Source organism: Protopterus annectens, chromosome 16.part0 (genome assembly GCF_019279795.1).
Source record: "Protopterus annectens isolate FY-2018-M chromosome 16.part0, PAN1.0, whole genome shotgun sequence".
Classification (NCBI taxonomy): Eukaryota; Metazoa; Chordata; order Ceratodontiformes; family Protopteridae; genus Protopterus; species Protopterus annectens.
In genome coordinates, this window is record NC_056750.1 from 443891596 (window position 1) to 443910986 (window position 19391).

The 19391-nt window shown below is 35.4% G+C and overlaps 1 protein-coding gene across 4 annotated transcripts in view; it reads left to right on the top strand.

Moving 5' to 3' along the window:
- The window catches only part of DENND1A (DENN domain containing 1A), a 4751104-nt gene that overhangs the window by 4570534 nt on the left and 161179 nt on the right, over window positions 1-19391 (top strand). For all 4 annotated transcript variants that reach the window (XM_044058260.1, XM_044058262.1, XM_044058261.1 and 1 more), the window contains one exon: window positions 8602-8687. In XM_044058260.1, coding sequence (XP_043914195.1) covers window positions 8602-8687 — 86 coding nt within the window. The remainder of the gene's footprint in view (window positions 1-8601; window positions 8688-19391) is intronic.

Genomic DNA, 19391 nt, shown 5'->3' on the forward strand with positions numbered 1-19391 from the left:
TATAGTATATGCTGTAAGTAGACCAGGAGATAATGCATGGTTTAATAATGCAGCCATTGTTTAACACTTTTCTTACGTAACTGCTTCTAAGAGAGCTTCTGTCAGATTTGCCCATTTGAGAGACCAGAATACACACAACTTTCCAGCATTCTTAACATAGTTGTAACTCAAGACTGTGCAGTTAGTTTTTAAATAGAATAGTCTGGCACTAGAACTGTTGCTTGTGGAAAACAGGATTAATGTAAAAAGAATAATAAATATGTACCAGTGTCTAGCTTTATTATGTACTTTGAATGCATTTATTTTTGCCCAGCTGAAGACTATGCGTTATAAACTTCACATGCAGTTTAGTTTTATTCGCCTGACTTCCTTATTTTGACTATTTAGGCCAGTTTTCTAAAGCCTTAAAATTTCTTTCATCTCAGGGCTAGTGCTGCTTTTGCTGGTGGGTCAGTAGTTGGCTTTACCGAAAGCTCTACCAGAAGGTGAAAGTATTCATAGCATGATCACAGACCATCTTCATGCATCGTCTTCCAGTTCAGACGTAATTAAACAGTCTCCTTCCTTACTCTGTCTCTCGCTCTGTCCCTATCTTGTTCTCTTTCTCTCGCTCTCCCTCCTTCCTTCCTCCATCTTTCACTCTTCGTTTTATCATCACTAATGAAGCAGTCTTCTCCATCGATCCTGCTGATTGCCAGCCCTTTCCTTTTGTTTGTTGGCACTGAGCCATTCAGCTGTGCTCTGACAGCCCAGCTCTTCTAATTAGCTCTGTTGTTCTTTTTCCAATGTTTCACCCCGTTACAAGTTCAGACAAACTTGCCACAAACTTAATCCTTACATCCCAGTCACAGCTTCACATTCTTAAGCTGTCCTTTTTGAGGTGAGGGACAGCTTTGTGTGGCGGCTGACCTCTTAGACTGTAACATTTGCCCTCTTGTAATTCTTTTTTTTTTCTTTTCTTTTCTTTTTTAAGAAAAGCAGCTATCATTAGTATGTGCAGACTATTTTAATGGTGCTGTAAACCATGATTTTTTTTCTCTTTTAGACAAAGAAATAAAAGGCATTTGTGCTGCAGACTGGCTTATAAGAGTATATACCCTAAAATATACTGTCGAAAAAAATGCACTGCATTTGATTTGTATTTCTCTGAGGAGCTGACCTCTTTAAATCAGATCTGAACTGATGTAACAGTAAGTTATATACATATGAGCTGCAGGTTGTGAAAAAATAGGAAAATGTAGGTTGCTTCTCCAGTGGCCTTTTTCTTTCCCTGGTAAATAAAGTTTTTTGTTTGTTTATTTGTATTTTTTAGTTATGAACAACAAGTATTATGAAAAGATTAATACATAGTTGTTTCTGTCATGAACAACAAGTATTATGAAAAGATTAATACATAGTTGTTTCTGTCATGCTGCTGTCTAAATTCAGTTGGAGTTAGTACCTCTCAAAAATGATTATGGTTTACTAACATGAGAACAGTTTATTCACTGCTGAATGAAACACTGGATAACTCCCCTTATTTTGTAAAATATGATATATAAAATATTTCCTGTATTGGTTTGCAGCTGTGTGTGATAGGGATTTGGTACAGGGCTTGAAATGTAAAGGACATCTTTAAAATCACAACGCTTTCATTATGTAGCTTATTCAAATCATGCAGAAGAGCCACATATAAATAAACCAATAATGTGCAAAATATTCGCAATGAAACTGTAAGCCTTGTTGCTGTATGCTATGAGGAACTGTCTTAGTAGAAATGAAGGACGAGGGTGGTGGTTGTCAAAATGGAGGAACATATGCTGTATGGAGGAAAATAAGCAGGGGTTTAATTTATGATAGAGCATGGCTCATGCTTTAAAAGTACTTGTTTAAATAAGTATATCTGGGGTGAGCATAGGGTTGTTCTCCCTTATTTGTCATTAATTTTTTGCCTTTTTTGTATTTTCTTTTGCTCGCTCTCTAAATTATTGCAGGCCTGTTGTTTATATGTCCATCCACTGTGAATAATTTAAACTATTTCGATTTACTTTTTCTGTTCATCATTAGAAAAGTATTTAGAATACTTCCAATCTCATATAATCATTTTAAAAGGCAAAATTAGAAACACAAAATAAGAATTTGTGTCTGCAAATACTGACAATCTTCAGTAATTTGATTGAGTTACTAAAGGTATTTTATATGTATGTATGTGTGTGTGTATATATGTGTGTGTGTGTTTGTGTGTGTGTGTATATATATATATATATATATGTGTGTGTGTGTGTGTGTGTGTGTGTGTGTGTGTGTGTGTATATATATATATATATGTATATATATATATATATATATATATATATATATATGTATATATATAAAATAGTGTGAATGTGAAAAGACTATAGGACTGTTAACTAAAATATTGAAATGGTAATGAATAAATGTGTAAAATACATAAAAAATATTCACAAGATAGTATTGTCTCAGTTCTCTCATATTCATTTTGCACAGCATGTAAAAACAATGTCAAAAATTAGAAAAAAATGAAAGCAACATAGAAATGTTCGTTCAGCATTTGTCAAATGAAGCTAAGTGTTGTAGAAAATTCATGCTAAGAAATTTGCTTGCTGAGTAATGGCTTCCCACATTTTCCTAGGACAATACATTAGAGTTATAAAAGTCGAAGAACTACATGAGTAAATGTATGACTTATGACTTCCACAGAATAGAGCAGCTACTGCATATTGATTCTGTACAGACTTGGCATTATGAAATTCTTGGTGTGGGACTGACTTCTGTAGGGCAATATATGCACACTGCTGTGTTCAACTTTGCTTTAATGCTCTTCTCATTAGACATTATGTGCAGATATGGGAGCATTTTGAAAATAGTAGAGTATGTTGTGGTTCACAATCAAAATATGTACAAAAGAGTGAGTTACCTCAGTTGAAAAGCTGTCGATGAATTATTGATTCACTGGCCTCCTGTGAAGATGGCATAATCCAGTGGAAAAAAACAGTGCACCTGACTCATGTCCACTTGGGAAGTAAGTTGGAAGTACCACAAACTGGAAGCCACATTTGAAAAGAACACGTAAGTGCTAAATGATATTAGTCAGTACAATCAGATAACGTATGTTTTTAGGTAGTACAAAACATTTTACTATACCCATGTAGCCTATTTCCTAAGGCTTTGTGAGGTGAGACTGGTAGAGGGAACAGTGGTAGAGATCTGAGGTAAGTTGACATTGTTAAGAAATATAGAAAGAGGCAAAACATGTAGATCAGAGTCCCCCCCCCCCATGGTAAATGGTCAGAGAAAAAAGTGCCAGGCATGCTGTGCAATGAGTTTAGTTCAGCAACATTGCCAAAAAGAAGAAAATGCTGGTACTAAAGAAAATAAGTAATGACCCTGTCATCGTTGAAAGGCTTCAAATAAGATTAGAGCTCCTACAGAAAAAAAAACAGAAAGAAAAACGATGAGATGCAGGTTGACTTAAATATTAGCGTCCTAGTTAAAGGACGAACAACAACACTCCATCAGTGGTTGATTTTCTTTTTTTGTTGGAATTGCAGACAAGTTACAGCAAGCATTTTAAATGGATAGTGGGCATGCATATAAAGGTCTATGTCAGGTGACTGACTGTTCGGAAACTCAAAAAATATCATAGAGACCATAAGATCAAGTTTCTGAACTCGAACATTAAAAAGAAAACTACCTTTTTTACATTTTTGAAATTATATTTATCAACTCTGACATTACACTACAGTCAGGAAAAGGGTAAATTTCCCGATCCTTGCTGTACTGCAATCTCTATTCAAAAGCTTAAATTTTTCAAAAACTCGATCATGTGGTGTCGACGATATAGAGTTTGCGTTTCTGAAAACTCGATCTGATAGAGTCCTATATATATATATATATATATATATATATATATATATATATATATATATATATATATATATATATATATATATTTGTACACAAATGATATTACACTAAGGAACCTAAAATCAAGAAAGGTGAAGAAGAACAGAATAAACACCATATTTGCTAAGTAGTTTCCAGTGACAGAGAGTAGCAAAATGTATGAATAAAAAGTTATGTTTAAGCTGTGTTGCCTTTGATGTTGAAACTGCACCACTGTAAGTATTTGTGAATACTCAAACATTCAAAGAATTAATTTTAGTTGCTGTGGTACTAAAAACACTGGATTTTCGAATGCTGTACAAAGTAATTGCTGGTATTCTGTGACTTGCAGCTTAGTTTAAAATAGTTTTAACTGTACTGGTTAATGCAACAGAAATTAAATAGTGTTGTGTTCTCTGATATTTTAACATAAGAAAGCCAAGGAGAGCAGTATCATGTTACTAGTGAGGTGGTTGCCTGCTGCTGAAGACTATACATCGTCTTTTAAAATGAAGCTATAATAGCTTGATGTATCATTCTGTCATTTGAGAAATAAATCATCTTATTGCCCCCGAATAAAGAAAAATGGAAAGGGATGAAGCAAAGGATCGAATGCTTTTGCCTTACTTGAGTGCTGTGATTTCTTCAAAGGTGCATTATAAGTTTGTCAGCTCTGCAAGAGCAACTGATTTTCTCAGAGAGAAAAAAAGTGATGTCACAATACCTAAGAGAGAGAGAGAGAAAAAAAAAAATCACGAAGCAGCATTAGTTAATATAATTGTGTAGTGTGAGACCGATTCCCCCAGCAGCTACAGTGATTATCATTTTTTTTTTTTTTCATAATAGCATCATCCTTTTTATTTGGTTCTTATATGTTGCAGAGAGCTGAACATGCTTAAACTGTTACACACAAAAGTATGAGTCTGAGGCTGTGTGGACTTGGATTCCTGTTGAACGATTATTACAGTAATTTTGATTAAGTGGTACGAAGCACATTTTTCAACTTTTCTAATGTTACATATAACATTGAAACTATTAACACTATTTGAATGAAGCCATGACATCAGACAATGCAGCTTCCAGTTATATTTCTGTAACATACGGTGCTGGGTCTTGTGTGCCTCTTGGACTTGAAAGTCAAGTATATTGTTGGGGACTTAACAGTTAATTTCCACCTTATTGTATATTTACAACTCTGGGTTGCAAGTAAAATATACACTAAGCAAGTTGGAGAATTAAAATCAGCCAATGGTAGACAGGGGCCAGATGCTTTTACCCTTGATACTGTGAGTGAGATCAGTAATGGAATGTATGTCATCAAACAGCTTAGTGGCATACATGTGAAAAGATATAACGGTTTTCATTAAATGTCTTGGTATTCATTGTGGCATTTTCCTTCTAAAGTGCATGCTATTTTTTTTTTTTTTTTTTTTATGGAATAAGCTGTTGATGTGATCATTAGCAGGACGACACACTAAATAATGGCTTTCGCTGCCTGTCTGACTACCAGACAGATGCATTATGCTTCTTGTTATGGTGAATGTAATAGATTTTGTTTATTTTTTGTTTAGTTGGAAAGAAAGAGCACATTAATTAAAAATTAAGATTCCCTGTCTAAAATGTAGGAAATTCATTATCTTCCTGGTGATCAACTGTTTTGCCTTTACTTCTTGAACAGTGTTGCCTTTTGCAGCTACTTCTCTGTAATTATTTGTGACAGTATGAGGTGTGACCATATATTTTCTTTAATGCAGCACGTTAACTTAGCCTTCTGTATGATCTTACAGGATGACAGTTTTCCTGTGTGTCAGTATTTAAATATACTAACAGAATGGGTGTATCGTATTTCTTTTTTCCCTTTCTTATGGTGTAAAGATATTATCTCCATGTCTTTGTCTTCTTAACAAACAAGAAAAAAAAATCTTTATGTCTATATCTGTATGTATATATATATATATATATATATATATATATATATATATATATATATATACACACACACACACACATAAAGAGAGTTAGAGAGAGAGATAGATATACACACATATATTGCATTGTTGGTAATTGGAGTATGTTGGGGTGAGCCCCTCCTCAAATGCAGTTACTGCCAGCAGTGTGGTTTAGTCACATAATAATGATTTTATGATTTTGTACAGTGGCTATTGGAATAGGATCTCCTCATTGTATGGCTTGCCTAACTGTGGGAAAATGCAGGTAGAAAGCAGCCTACACTCAGTTCTTTTTATAGTGCTCTTAAAACAGGAACATTTAAATGGTCTTCGCATTCTGTCACTACCTAATTACTTTGAATAAAATTTCTACTTACAAATCCTATTTTAGCTTAACTGCACATTTTACTTAATGTGTGAAGCTGACAGATACCAACAGGTGTGGAATGCTGTCTCCTGAAGATGCTTCTATGCTGTCTTCCGAAGGGTTGCACATAGCCATAGGAGAGCCTCAGAGCTTTTGAAATTAAAGCTCGCATTCATTTGCTGCTTCAGTTCTCTCTGCCTTCTGTAGGGAAGTCCTTTCGTCTTATTAAAGGAGAAGGACATCCACTGCAAGCTGGTGTTTTCAAACACAAAATTACATTCCTGGAAATGCATCGTTACTAGCATTTTACTAAATCCAGCAACTAATTATGTTCATAAGCTGCAAATACTTGTGCAGTGTATCCTGTTTATAGCACAAGTACTTAATGAAAAGCATAGCAGTTGTGTGTTTTTAATAGCGCAGTGCAAAATAGTGTTTGCTTCCTTCACTTTTACCTCTTAGAGTCAGAGGAATATTAAAATTAAATTCTGTCCAAAAGTAGTACTCCTTTTAAATTCATTTTGAGAAAACTCTGGGAGGTTCTAAAAGGAGAAAGGTAGTCAGCCCTGTAAATGCTTTCTGCATGAACTTATTTTCATGTACTCATTCATATTCTATTGTACATGAATTTGTTTCTTACACCCTGATTACACCTTTGTGTTTCAAACCATCATCCAGTATGCATTTTACTACATACATAATGACAATTTTTGCATGTTTTTGTTGCATCTGTTATATGTATCTGTGTAGTTCAGAATATTTATTATAATATTCATTAGTTACATGTATAAAACCAAATATATTCATGCTTGCCTTCTGTGTTGTGACAATCCTCTTAAAATAAGTTTCCATACCAAGAGTTCTTGTCTCATTTACCACAATCATAATGTCATTGCCATGATTACATTTTAATATATGCCATGTAATTTGATCACTGTTTTCTGTTATTTATTAAGTTTAACATTTTCTTCCTCAAAAGGAGTAGTATGTTGAACAGTTGTGCCAGATATTGGCAGTTAAATTGTAGGCCTGTGATGCAGTTACTGTTGTCCTGTAGCTCTTTCATTGCTGTCTTTAAGTATTGCTATGTTCCTTAAAATTCACTGGACATATAAAGTTTCCTTAGTAGCTCCTAGCTGGAAGCTAATGCCATTTATCAGTCAAGTGTTAACACATACTTTACAGAATTTGATAACTGGTCAAAAAGCATGGTACAGAAAACCAAAAATAAAGAGGTTTATGAGTTTGTGCATTGAAAATCAACATTAATTTCAAGTAGTTTTTGGAGAACTAAATAATCTTATATTAAGCAAGCAATTTCACTGCAGTTCAGTGCACTGTGTTAAACTTGAAATGCTCACCAGAGAAACTGCACTGTGACTCGTTCTGGCCTTCATTATGTGAGTCTTTGCTGTAATGTTAAGGTTTCGTAATGCCAGTTAAAGCACTGTGCACATGTATTTATATTTTAAATCACATAGTCATCAGCTTTTCTTTTTATAATAAATTGTAATTTTATCCTGATGCATAATACCCTAGCATGCTGTCAGACCACCTGTAGATGAAACTACAGCGTTTGTGTAAAAAAAATGTAGCTAAAGTATGTCATAAAGCGGAACTCAACACATGCCTCTATAGACATGTGACATTATCTAGGACAGATGCTTCCTGGGGAGTTTGGTGAAGAAGGTATCAGTCTGAAAGGCAGTGGCAGCTCTTACATGACTGTCACTGTTAATACCACACAAAAAGGGAGTGGACTTTGTATGAGGTATAACTCTTTACATAATCAGTGAAATGGCATACAATTTAGGCCACATTACAAGCATTTATTATTTCAGCCATTTTATTACTTTTACCTTCAGGGGTATTATGAGTTCCATTAGGTGGCTAACTTATACAGTATACTTGCATTGATGTTTTAGAATTTATCATACTCTGTATTAAAAGTTTCACATTTATCACTGGAAGATTTGTAACTTACTGGCCTGAGCATTCAGAAAGTTTGTCTATCTATGTAAATATATGAGTATATGACATATTTTCTAAATACACTTAATTTAAACGTAACATCTGAAAACTTTCATCGGATACATTCTTCATCTAATCTAGGCCTACACTGCATAAAGCCACAGAAAACACCACTACAGCAATACATCAAACCCTGTGGCAGGAGAAGTAACATGCAAGGGTTTTTGCACTCTTCATTTAGATAAAATGTGTGTGTTATATGAGTCTGTTTTGTGACTTTGGTTGAAATGTGTTCAGATGAATTGTAGTCACACACACACACACACACACACACAATTTATAGCATTTTTTTTGTTCTTCCCTTTCTGCTTTAAAAACATAGTTGCATTCTGCATGGTTGAATTAAAATATCCCATTTCTGTATATTAGGCTCGCCCACCACGACCTCAGATTAGGAGACCTAAGAGCAATGCAGCTGTAGAAGGTCGAAGAACTTCTGTTTCCAGTCCAGAACAGTAAGTGTCTGTAACTGTATTTACATCTTTGTGTATTTTTTTTACTGAATTTTCTTCTCAGTGTTTTGTAATTGTACAATATCTCAGTAGAATTGAGGGCATACAGAGAAGTCAATTTTTGAGAGCATGTATGCATATCTCATCTTATCTGTCGTGTGTGTGTGTGTGTGTGTGTGTATATATATATATATATATATATATATATCACACACACAGACACAAACACACACACACGTGTATGTATATGTAATATATACGTATAAATATACCTTACAATAAAATACAAAAACCCATAATATGATATAACTACAGTAAATTTGTACTAACTCACCTACCAAACTGATTGCTGAAAGACGAAACCTTTGTAGTTATAACATCACACATGAAATGGCTTATGGTTTAGTTCAGAGTACATTTTATTTTATACATTTCATTCAGCTTTTCCAAATCAATGTGGGGATATTAGTATTTGTAGTTTTGTACACATTGTTTGAGCATGTAGTATGTGTTTTTGTATGTTTGCAGTATAAGAATTGTGTTTCTATGCATGTGTGTCTGTGTGCATGTTTGCATCTTTCATTAAAATAAACATTTACTATGATGGTGCAAGCATTCTGTATGTTAAAAATCTCAAAATTTATTTTTCTCTAATTTATTTATATGGATTTGGACTGTTAAGAAAATTTATAATGCATGGATATTTAGTGGATTTTTGTCTAGAGAATAACAGAAATGTAGTCTGTTACTTTACCACAGTGCTTCACTGCCCCCTAGTGGAAATCACATTAATTTCAATTGAACAGCTGTAAAATTGCTGCTTCTAACTGGCTTTTACTCTTTTTTATTTTTTTTTTTTTGCAGTTAAATAAACTGAATGATTAACAGTTTAGGTTTTGCAGCCAGTTTCCTAACATCTTAATGTAAATTTTATGTTTTGGAGTTTGTTGGTCTGCCAAAAAAAAAAGGTGGCTTTTTTGACATTGTTATTCAAATACAGTCATACATACAATGCCTTAAGTTTTAAAAAAAAGAAAAACAAAATTGCTACAAGACATCTCTGAAAAGCAGCCTTTACTTTTGTGCACATAATCAGATCTGTTATATCATTTTATATACGTTATATCTACACTCCATCGAAGATGAATGTAGCCACAAATTCTTAGCATCATAGTTATCAGCAAAAAAAAAAGGAATGTTTGCATCATTATAGATATTTACATCATTTAAGAACATTTCTGTTCTGAAAGGTCATGGCATTTCTTGTGATTTATGACTGATAGTTTTGGAATACTACTTGTAGATGGATGGAAAAAAGAAAACAAATGAGAAACTTTGAAAGGTTATTTAAGGGAAAGTGGTGTTGTTTATAGTTTCTTTTTTAGCTCTTGATATAGAATTCTTGTTTGGCAATCATCCACATTGAAATGTCTATTTAACTACTTTAAAGACTTCAGTAACTGTTAGTTTTGTTTACCTCTTTGATTCGGCAATCCTCATTTTTTATTGTGCCCTATTTTTGTTAAAGCCAACATAGTTAATACAGTAATACCTATATTCGGTATATTGGAGAATCAGTCAGATTAGTAAATTAATACGAGCCATAATGTTGGTGCATTCCTGCCGTGGCAAAATCATAGATTCATATATAAAAACTGAATCTTTGAGATTAAAATTCACTTGTCTGTCTCTTTTTCTGTACAGTGATCTCCACAGTTATATCAGGTCGAATTGTATTGTTACATAACAGCTATGTTAGTAGGGCTGAATGAAGTAGCTATATTCTCAAATATATATCATATCACAGAGATTGTTTCAGAGCTTGTAGAATCTTTTTCAAGCCATATGTAAGCACAACAATGTATCCATCAGTCGATATTAGAGGACAGCATCTGAAAAAGAAAATGTTAATTTGCATGGATCTTTATAAAAAAAAAGAAAAAAGCCAAGCATTCGCCGTGAAACAAAAGGACTAGGATTTCTTATCTTAAGTAGTTATAGCCCTCCCCCTTGTGCTGAGCAACAAGAATGCAGAGGATTTTATATTTTGGCTGCAGTTTACCCCTTCTTCTGCAGAATTTGTGGTTTCTGTCTAGTAGATATTACCATGCGTGGCAATGCCTTAATCTTTTTTTTTTTATTTTTTTAACTTCCACAGTACATTAATGTGACTATTTGCTAAGTTTGCCACAAGGCTGTTGCATTAGTGAACAGCTAAGAACTATATCTGTGTGTTTTATACCTCAGTTGCAAAAAAAAAAAAAAAAAAAAGAACCTATTTCTTAATATATCATTGTACTTTACCATGATTAGATCATGCCTTTTAGATTTTATACAGAACCTTCCTATGCTGCTCCCTCAACAAGCTACAGTATTTGTAATCTGTAGTATATGTATTACTTAGTTTGAAGTCTTAACTGTTTGGCTAGCAGCAATAACAGTCACCACTTTGGACACTGTTAGTCTTTGATAGCTCACTCTCAGCATCTTTGTATGGGGTATGTGTTTGAATGTTTGATACTTAGTGCCCTAGAGTTGAGGAGGTGCTACCCGACAGGATTACTTTTTACTTTCTGTTTTACTTGGATTATGCTTGGCCACATAATTTCCTATGTACCTGTCAAACCCCATTATCCATGAATCTGCATAGCTAATCACTTGGGCCATATTATCAGCTACATAGCTTAATGTGGAATCTATTGTGAGGTGCTATATTCCTACTTGTTAAAGTTTCCGTCTTTCTTTTCTTTATCCTCCTCTGGGAATTTCAGGAATTAGATAGCTTCACAGATATACGGCATAACAAATCTTGTCCTTTTGGCTAAAATCATGTTTAGAACTGTAGCATTTAAAGGCAATGGTTATGTCTTGTGCTGGAATCTGACTGACTGCATCTTAGAAATGTAATTATGTTTGAGAATATAATATTTATGTTAGTTTTATGAAATGTGCTTATTCTGAGTCTGTAATACAAGGTTAGCATTATCTACTTTTGATAGCATAGCATTTACAGATGTTAAGTGTTACAAGGTCATTTTTGTGGTTGATGGACGTTTAGCAAACAGCATGGTTTTGACAGTGTACATTACAATTAACTGCCTGATGGCAAAGGGAGATAATATGCCTACTAAGCTACCCTTGAAGTGCATTTAACATACTACCTCCCCTTCACTCTTTCTCCACGTGTCCTGTGTCCTCTTTAATAATACTTTGGATTCCCACTGTACCACATATTGCAGTGTCTATCCCATGGGTCCACAGCAGTCTCTGTGAAACAGTAGAAGAGATCCACAGATAATTTAGCTTATTTCAATCTGCTGCCTGTAGCTCACCTTGCACACCCATTCCTTACTTTCAGTGACGACCCCTTTACATTTCCCCCTGACATGATCTTGTACTCCCATATCCTTTCTTTCCCTACAGTCTCTTCTTGTTGAAAAAAGCCCACAGAAAAGCCATCAATGAAGTCTATGTATTTGAGGAAAATGGATGTGACCAGAGACAAGAGGACCTGGAGTCCTTTGTTGATTCAAGATTCATATTAACCCCCTTCTTGAACCTTCTACCAGCTGCCTTTCATATTGTGCTTCTGCTACCGTCACTTTCTTTCCTACTCTTTTGCCTACCTGCTGTACTGTCATGAAGCCAGTGTGGAAGATCACTGGGCATATGAAAACGTAATCATCACCCTTAATGATGCCGATATTTAAAGATGAGGTAATTGGCTTTAGTAATTGGCAATGTATTTAATGTCATTCTAAGGGGATCCAGTATGAGTCATCTTGGGGTGAGATGGCTGATAAGTCTTCCTGCCTTCTCAGGGATGGCCTCTACTGCCCCTACCAAAGTTTTTGCATTGTGGCTAAAACCTTTACTGTCCCCATAGTGCCTTTTTTAGACAGAGTCCATCTGATGGACATTCCAAACTAGTAAATTCTAATTTGGAACTCATTAATGTGGCTCTACTCAATGCTGGGAGTGTTAACAAAAAATGCTTGAACTTAACGCTGTCTTACAACTTGAAAACATTCATTGTGTGTAGTTACACAAAGTTTCATAGCCATGAAAGCACTCCCTCACTTCCTGGGTGTAATGTCTATCACATCTTCAGACCCACTGGTGGTTGTGGGTGAATATCTGCATTTGTCAAGGATAGCATGATCTCACAACAGATTCCATGGGATACTACATGTGAACTCATTGAAGTCCAAATTACCCTAAACATGACTAATTACCACTTCATAGCTAGCTATAGAACACCCTCTATGTCCCTTTCTGGGTAAGATAGCTATCTTAACTCATTAGCTGAAATTCCCGGTAAACCTTTCTAGTGAGGAGCTTCAGCTGTCCATCAATAACCTGGATGACCTACACTGGTGATGGTTGGCATGCCCAGCAATTTCTTGACATTATAAATGCTAACTGTCTTTCACAAATAGTTAGCCATCCTGCTAGGGTCCCCAGTGTCTTGGATCTAATCCTCACATATATGGCCACTTGTATATTTGCGGTGGTGGTGTTGCGGTAGCATTGTCGCCTCACAGTAAGACGTTGTCCCGTTCGATTCTCAGTTAGAGCATCTTCTGTGTGGAGACATGCGTGAATGGACGTACCTTCATTGAAGGTTGTGTGTCAGGGCCGGCAACTCAGCATGTAAAAATCTACTGCCAATCATTAGCGGACCGGATTTCCGCTGTGGCGACCCCTAACCGGGAAAAGCCGAAAGACACAACAACACAACATCATCATCATGTCAAATCATTTTTTAGTGAGTTTTTCTTTTAAAACTTGTGTTACCTCACCAGTAAATAGCTCTGTGTTTAGGGACTTCTCAAAAGCAAATCTTCAATTACTTGGTGACTTAAATTCTGTTGTAATCCTTCTCTGAATGATACTGTTGCTAAAGCTGCTTCCTTTGCCTTTGACATTTACTCTCACTTAAGTAGTTGTATTGATAAGACAGCCCCTATCAGCAACAAATATAATGAGACATTTAAAAATAACCTCCTATGGTGGAATACTCATATACATTATATAACAAGAAAAAGAAACTGCTTAATGCTTATAAGAAGTCTCATTCTATATCTACCTTTAGAGCATAGTCAAGCCAACTAACAAAGAGCTTAATGGAAATGTTATGAAGCTCAAACCTGAATGTTGTTGTTGTTGTCTTTTGGCGTTTCCCGGTTAGGGGTCGCCACAGCGGAACTCCTTTCCGCTAATTATTGGCAGTAGATTTTTATGGTGCCGAGTTGCCAGCTTGACGCCCAACCTTCAACGAAGGCACGCCCATTCAGGCATGTCTTTCGGAATGCAACTCGACTGCGGGGAGGACATGCAGACTCCACACAGAAGGCACTCCCCGCACTCCATCTAAGAATCGAACGGGAGAAATGTACTTAAAATAGCCACTAAAACCAAAAACTGCAAATCTTTATTTAACTATGTAAGGAAGCTTAGAAGTAACACCCAACGGTGTTCAGAGCAAGTCCAGAATAATACTGCACTCTCTGACCCAAAAGAAATAGTTATTATCCCACCTAAAAGATTTGGTGCAAATTTTACTCCATTCACAGTTATAGCTATTGGATAGGTTCCACAATCCCAGCCCCCCCCCCCCCTCCTTTGATTACTATGAAGCAAGTTCTGTCAGCCCTTTCAAAAAGTAAGAATACTTCATTCATGGGCACTGACAACATGCCAGGTTGCCTGTTCACCCACAATTGCCAGTGGGTCTGAAGATGCGATAGGCATTACACCCAGGAAGCAGGGGAGTGCTTTCAAAAAATGTCTATTGATGCATTCTACTTGGACTTCAGAAAAGCATTTAGCATGATGCCATATACCATGTTACTTGAAAAACACTCAGAAAACATTGGACCCCCCCCCCCCAAGCTAAATAAAAACAGACTTGAAAGCTTATCATAAATAATTTGGAAAACAGGCAGAAGAATGATGTGATAGAAGCATTTAAGTCACAGAATGGAATGTGTTGAGTTCAGAGAGGCAAGAAGCTTCATTTGAAAACATGGAGAAATAATCTGAAGTTACAAGATGAACAGCTTAGATGAGATATGAGAAACTATTACTTTGCAAAATGGATGGTAGATGACTGTAGTGAACCTCCTGATGTGGTAGTAAGTTCAAAATTGTATCTGACTTAAGGAATGCATGAGGTAACTAAAAGGCAGTCTTTAAGAAGGGTTGGAAAATGAAAAAAAAACATCTTTTGTTTCAGTAAGAAGTAGAGCTGTTCACCGAATAAAGGAGTCGACAAACCGGATGGGTTAAATACCTCTTTATCTGTTTTTTGTCATCTTATCTTGTTTCCTTGTCTTTGTGTCATAAAAATAAGATATATTCATGGTGATAGGTCCATCTATAGTATATTGAAACTTTTCAGCATTACCCTATGTTGTTGTTTCATGCTTTTGGACATCATGGGGGGGGGGGGGGGTCCAGAAACAAGGGAGAGTAAACATTCATTCTTTCAGCAAATAACTGTCAAGCAGAAACTTGCTGTTCTCCTTCACTGCTGAGCTATATTTTGTTCATGTACCAAAACTATTAACGTTACATGAGGTAGTCTGATGTAACACCTGTTAATGGACAAGCGTGATTTTTTTTTTAGATGTATTTGCTTTTTGTTGCTTCAGTTATTCCTGATGCGCCTATGGCTTGTTTTCTGGAACAAATTAAAGTTGAGTTCATACTAGCTCGGGGTAATTTGGCCAGGGTACTGAGGAAGTTCTCCTCTCCTATAGAGGTTGCTGTCACTCTAAAGCAAAATTGAGAGTGTTGGAAAATAAGCTGATGACAGGAAGATGGGCTATTGTGATCACTGAGCAGGACTAAGGAAGCTTAACTTTGAGTGCAATGTTGAGGCAGGTGTTGTTAGTAGTTCTCAGGCATCTGATTGGAAGCATGTCTGGAATGTGGTAACCGACTGCAGTCAAACATCTGCTGCTTCACATAGTGATGTAATACTGGTAGTGCTGCTGATTTGTTTTCTGGTTGCATTAAAGAGACAGTTTATGTTACAGAGAGTCTAAATGGTGTTGTATTGTACTGTGTAATACTATTCATGTCACTGAGGAAAGCTAGTTACAAGAAGACAGCTTTGATAGCAGACTAAATCTTTTCACAGTGAAGAGGCACCTTGATGTTCTTTTAGACCAGTGATGTTTATTAAAAGTTCAGCTTTTAAGATCCTTGAAGGCCGTCATGGAAAGTTATGTTTTTGGAAGACAGTAATGATTCCTTTAGGGCTGTATGTCCAGCAAGTAATGGTGCATTTTTACTCATAGCCAATGTATGACTTGTCTATAAAAACAGAGTGCTTTAATCCCTACTAATGAGTGGTCTCAGGCATGGAAAACAACACTGTGGAACTTATTTTCCTTATATGACTTGCAGATAAACAAGAAAAGTACAGTTTCATGCTAGAAATGCTCTCCTACATGCAAACCATATTACAGTTGAACGGAAAACATGTACTGTTACACTGGGGTTAACAAAGATAAAAATTATTCAGGGATTTTGGACTGGTGGATGGGAAGATGACACTAAAGTGAGGGGATATCCAGCAATTGGATTATTATTATTATTATTTTTATTATGCTTTTGCTGCAGGTTCCTTTTCTGATTCATTATGCTTCATTACTTTATTTGCTAAGCTCTTTGTTAAGGTAGAGCCACCGTTGACTTCAGTCCCATGATTCTGTCCTCCTTCAGTGTCAATAACTAATTGGAATTCTGACCAGACTCAGGTAGAATAATGAAGGCTGCACATTGTCCAAATCAGTGTCAAGTCCATGCTCTGTCCCTTACTAGATGGGGTCCTGGTCCTGGTCCAGGCATATATGGGACCTAAACTGTGATGTTGGTGTCTGATAGGTGGAGCAGCTGCAGGAGACATCATACTGCAGCTGGCCTTGATTGACTAAGACGGGTAGGTAGGGTCCCTAACAGTCCTACACATGCATGCTTCCATTTATGGATGTGAACATGGAGTGGTCTCTTGTGAAAGACATCCTTGCTTTCACAAGTAACAACCAATTTAACCACAACCATCCCTTGACAGATGTGCCATGGTTCTCTGATTTCCACTAGAGAAATTAACATGGGAAACATCCCAGTCATGCATTCCCCTTCCTCAAAGGAGATGTGATTAAGGCATGTCTCTTTACTCCTTTCTTTTTCCAAACCATCTCCCAAACAGACACCCAAAGCTGCTTGTTAAACCTAGGTTGCCTGGATGGCAGTTATGTCTTTATCCCTCTGTGTCATTGGGACACTTGTGAATGAGTTTTTTTTTTTTTGTTAATACATGCTGTACATTGAAATATACTGTTCAACCAAGGAAGTGATTTTTATGTGAAAAGATAGGGCATTTCAAAGAACACTTTACTGTAAGTATATGTAGAGACTGTGGGTAGGTAGGACATTATGTGGCAGTCCTAAACATTTTGGGTGGACTGACCAAAACCCAACCAGGTGGAAAAATCCAGACCAGAAGTGCATGTCATGGATAGTAGAGAAACTGATTGAAGGTTTTAAATCAATTAAAGAGAAGAAATACTATGACAGAGGAAGATGGGAAATATTGGTGTGCTTACACCATCAAGGTACTAATTTTCTGCTGGCTTATTTACAACATCAAGATACTAATATTTGTAGCTTGCACAATGCAAGATGAGTTTTAGAACAAGGGAGATAAAGGACGATAGGAAATACTGACATTCTTACAACATCAATATACTAATATTTGTATCTAACACAATCCAAGATGGCTTGTAGAACAAGGAAGATGGAAGTGATGGAAGAAGATGGGAAATACTGCTGTTCTTGCAACATCAAGATACTAATATTTGTATCTTACACAATACAAGATGGGTTTTACAACAAGGGGGGCAGAGGGGATAGAGGAAGATGGGAAATACTGATGTTCTTACATCAAGATAATATTTGTGTCTTACACGATACAAGATGGGTTATACAACAAGGAAGACGGAGGTGATGGAGGAATTTGGGGATTATTGGTGTGCTTACAGCATCAAGATACTGATATTTGTATCTTACATGATACAAGATGGGTTACAAAAGACAGGAGACAGAGAATGGATTTTTTGGTATTATGTTACTGGTCTTTTGATTATAAAAATAATACAATTGTACATGTACAGGAGTAATTGTATACATTAGTAATAGCTTGCATGTCTGCTTACTTAATATAGCTGTTATTCTTCCGGGTATGACAGTGTGTGTTCATCTGATTATAGTTAATGACGTGGAGGATTAAGTTCTATATTCCATTTAGATCTAGGATAAAAATTATATCATGGGATGAGGTTTGACCTTGGTCAAGATGAAAGCATAAAAGTGCTATGTGGAGAGTCTAATTGTAGGTTATGCAAAGGTTGAAGATATAAATAATAAAGAAAATGCTTAGTGCCTTAATGTGGATTACAGGCCTTTGACCCTTTCGAAGATAACTATGTTATACATATAACCAGCAATTAATAGTGAAGCAGCTACGAACCATGCAGTCCATAAAGAGAGTCAACCATAAAGTAACAAATACTGTTTTATTTTAAAAATTGGTAAGCGCTTTTGCATAAAAGCTCCTTCAGACCATCATATAAACAGTGGTTAGAACTCATTTAAATACTATGCATCTACCAGTCAACTTGGCCAAAATACAAATACATTGATTTAAAGTGGAATCAACAAAATTAATAACGTATGACCAAATCAAACACATAAAAGCACAATCAAACTAAAACCATCTATATAAACTATATAAATGGAAAACTATATATATATATATATATATATATATATATATATATATATATATATATATATATACACACACACGCACACACATATAAATAAATAAATATATAAATCTCAAAAAACATAATTACCTAACCGAAAGTTTTCTGGATTTTAATGTGGGCTTAATATAGGCTCTCTCATTTAAACCCTTACCTCTATCTGCCCTCAATATCCATTTCACCTCTTTACTCTCCGTTAGATTCCAAATGTCACCTTCCCATACAGTGGGTCTAACCAAATCTAGTACCATAAATCTAAATGTATGGTCATCCCCCTGTGCCATAATATGTTTAGATAGAGCATTGGTTTGTGATCTAACTCTGATGTTATAAATATGCTCCCTGACTCTGTCTCTAAGTAGCCTATCCGTTTTTCCAAGTGTGTGACCTGTAGGATGATATGTTTGATTCTGGGGGGAAGTTGTGTGTATGTGTGTGCTGTATGTGTGTTGTATGTTCAGTATTTTGAATTTCACGCTTCTGGTCTTTTGGTATTTAGGGGTTTCGGCTACATAGTCTCGAGATTTTGAAATTTGATATTTAAAAATTTCGAGATTATGTAGTGAACTCATATATATATATGTATATATATCTATATATATATATATATATATATATATCTATATATATCTATATATATATATATATATATATATATATATATATATATATATATATTTTTTATTTTTATAGTTTTCCATTTATATGGTTAATATAGATGGTTTTAGTTTGATTGTGCTTTCATGTGTTTGATTTGGTAATACGTTATTAATTTTGATGATTCCACTGTAAATCAATGTATTTGTATTTTGGCTAAGTTGATTGGTAGATGCATAGTATTTAAATGAGTTCTAATCACTGTTCACCT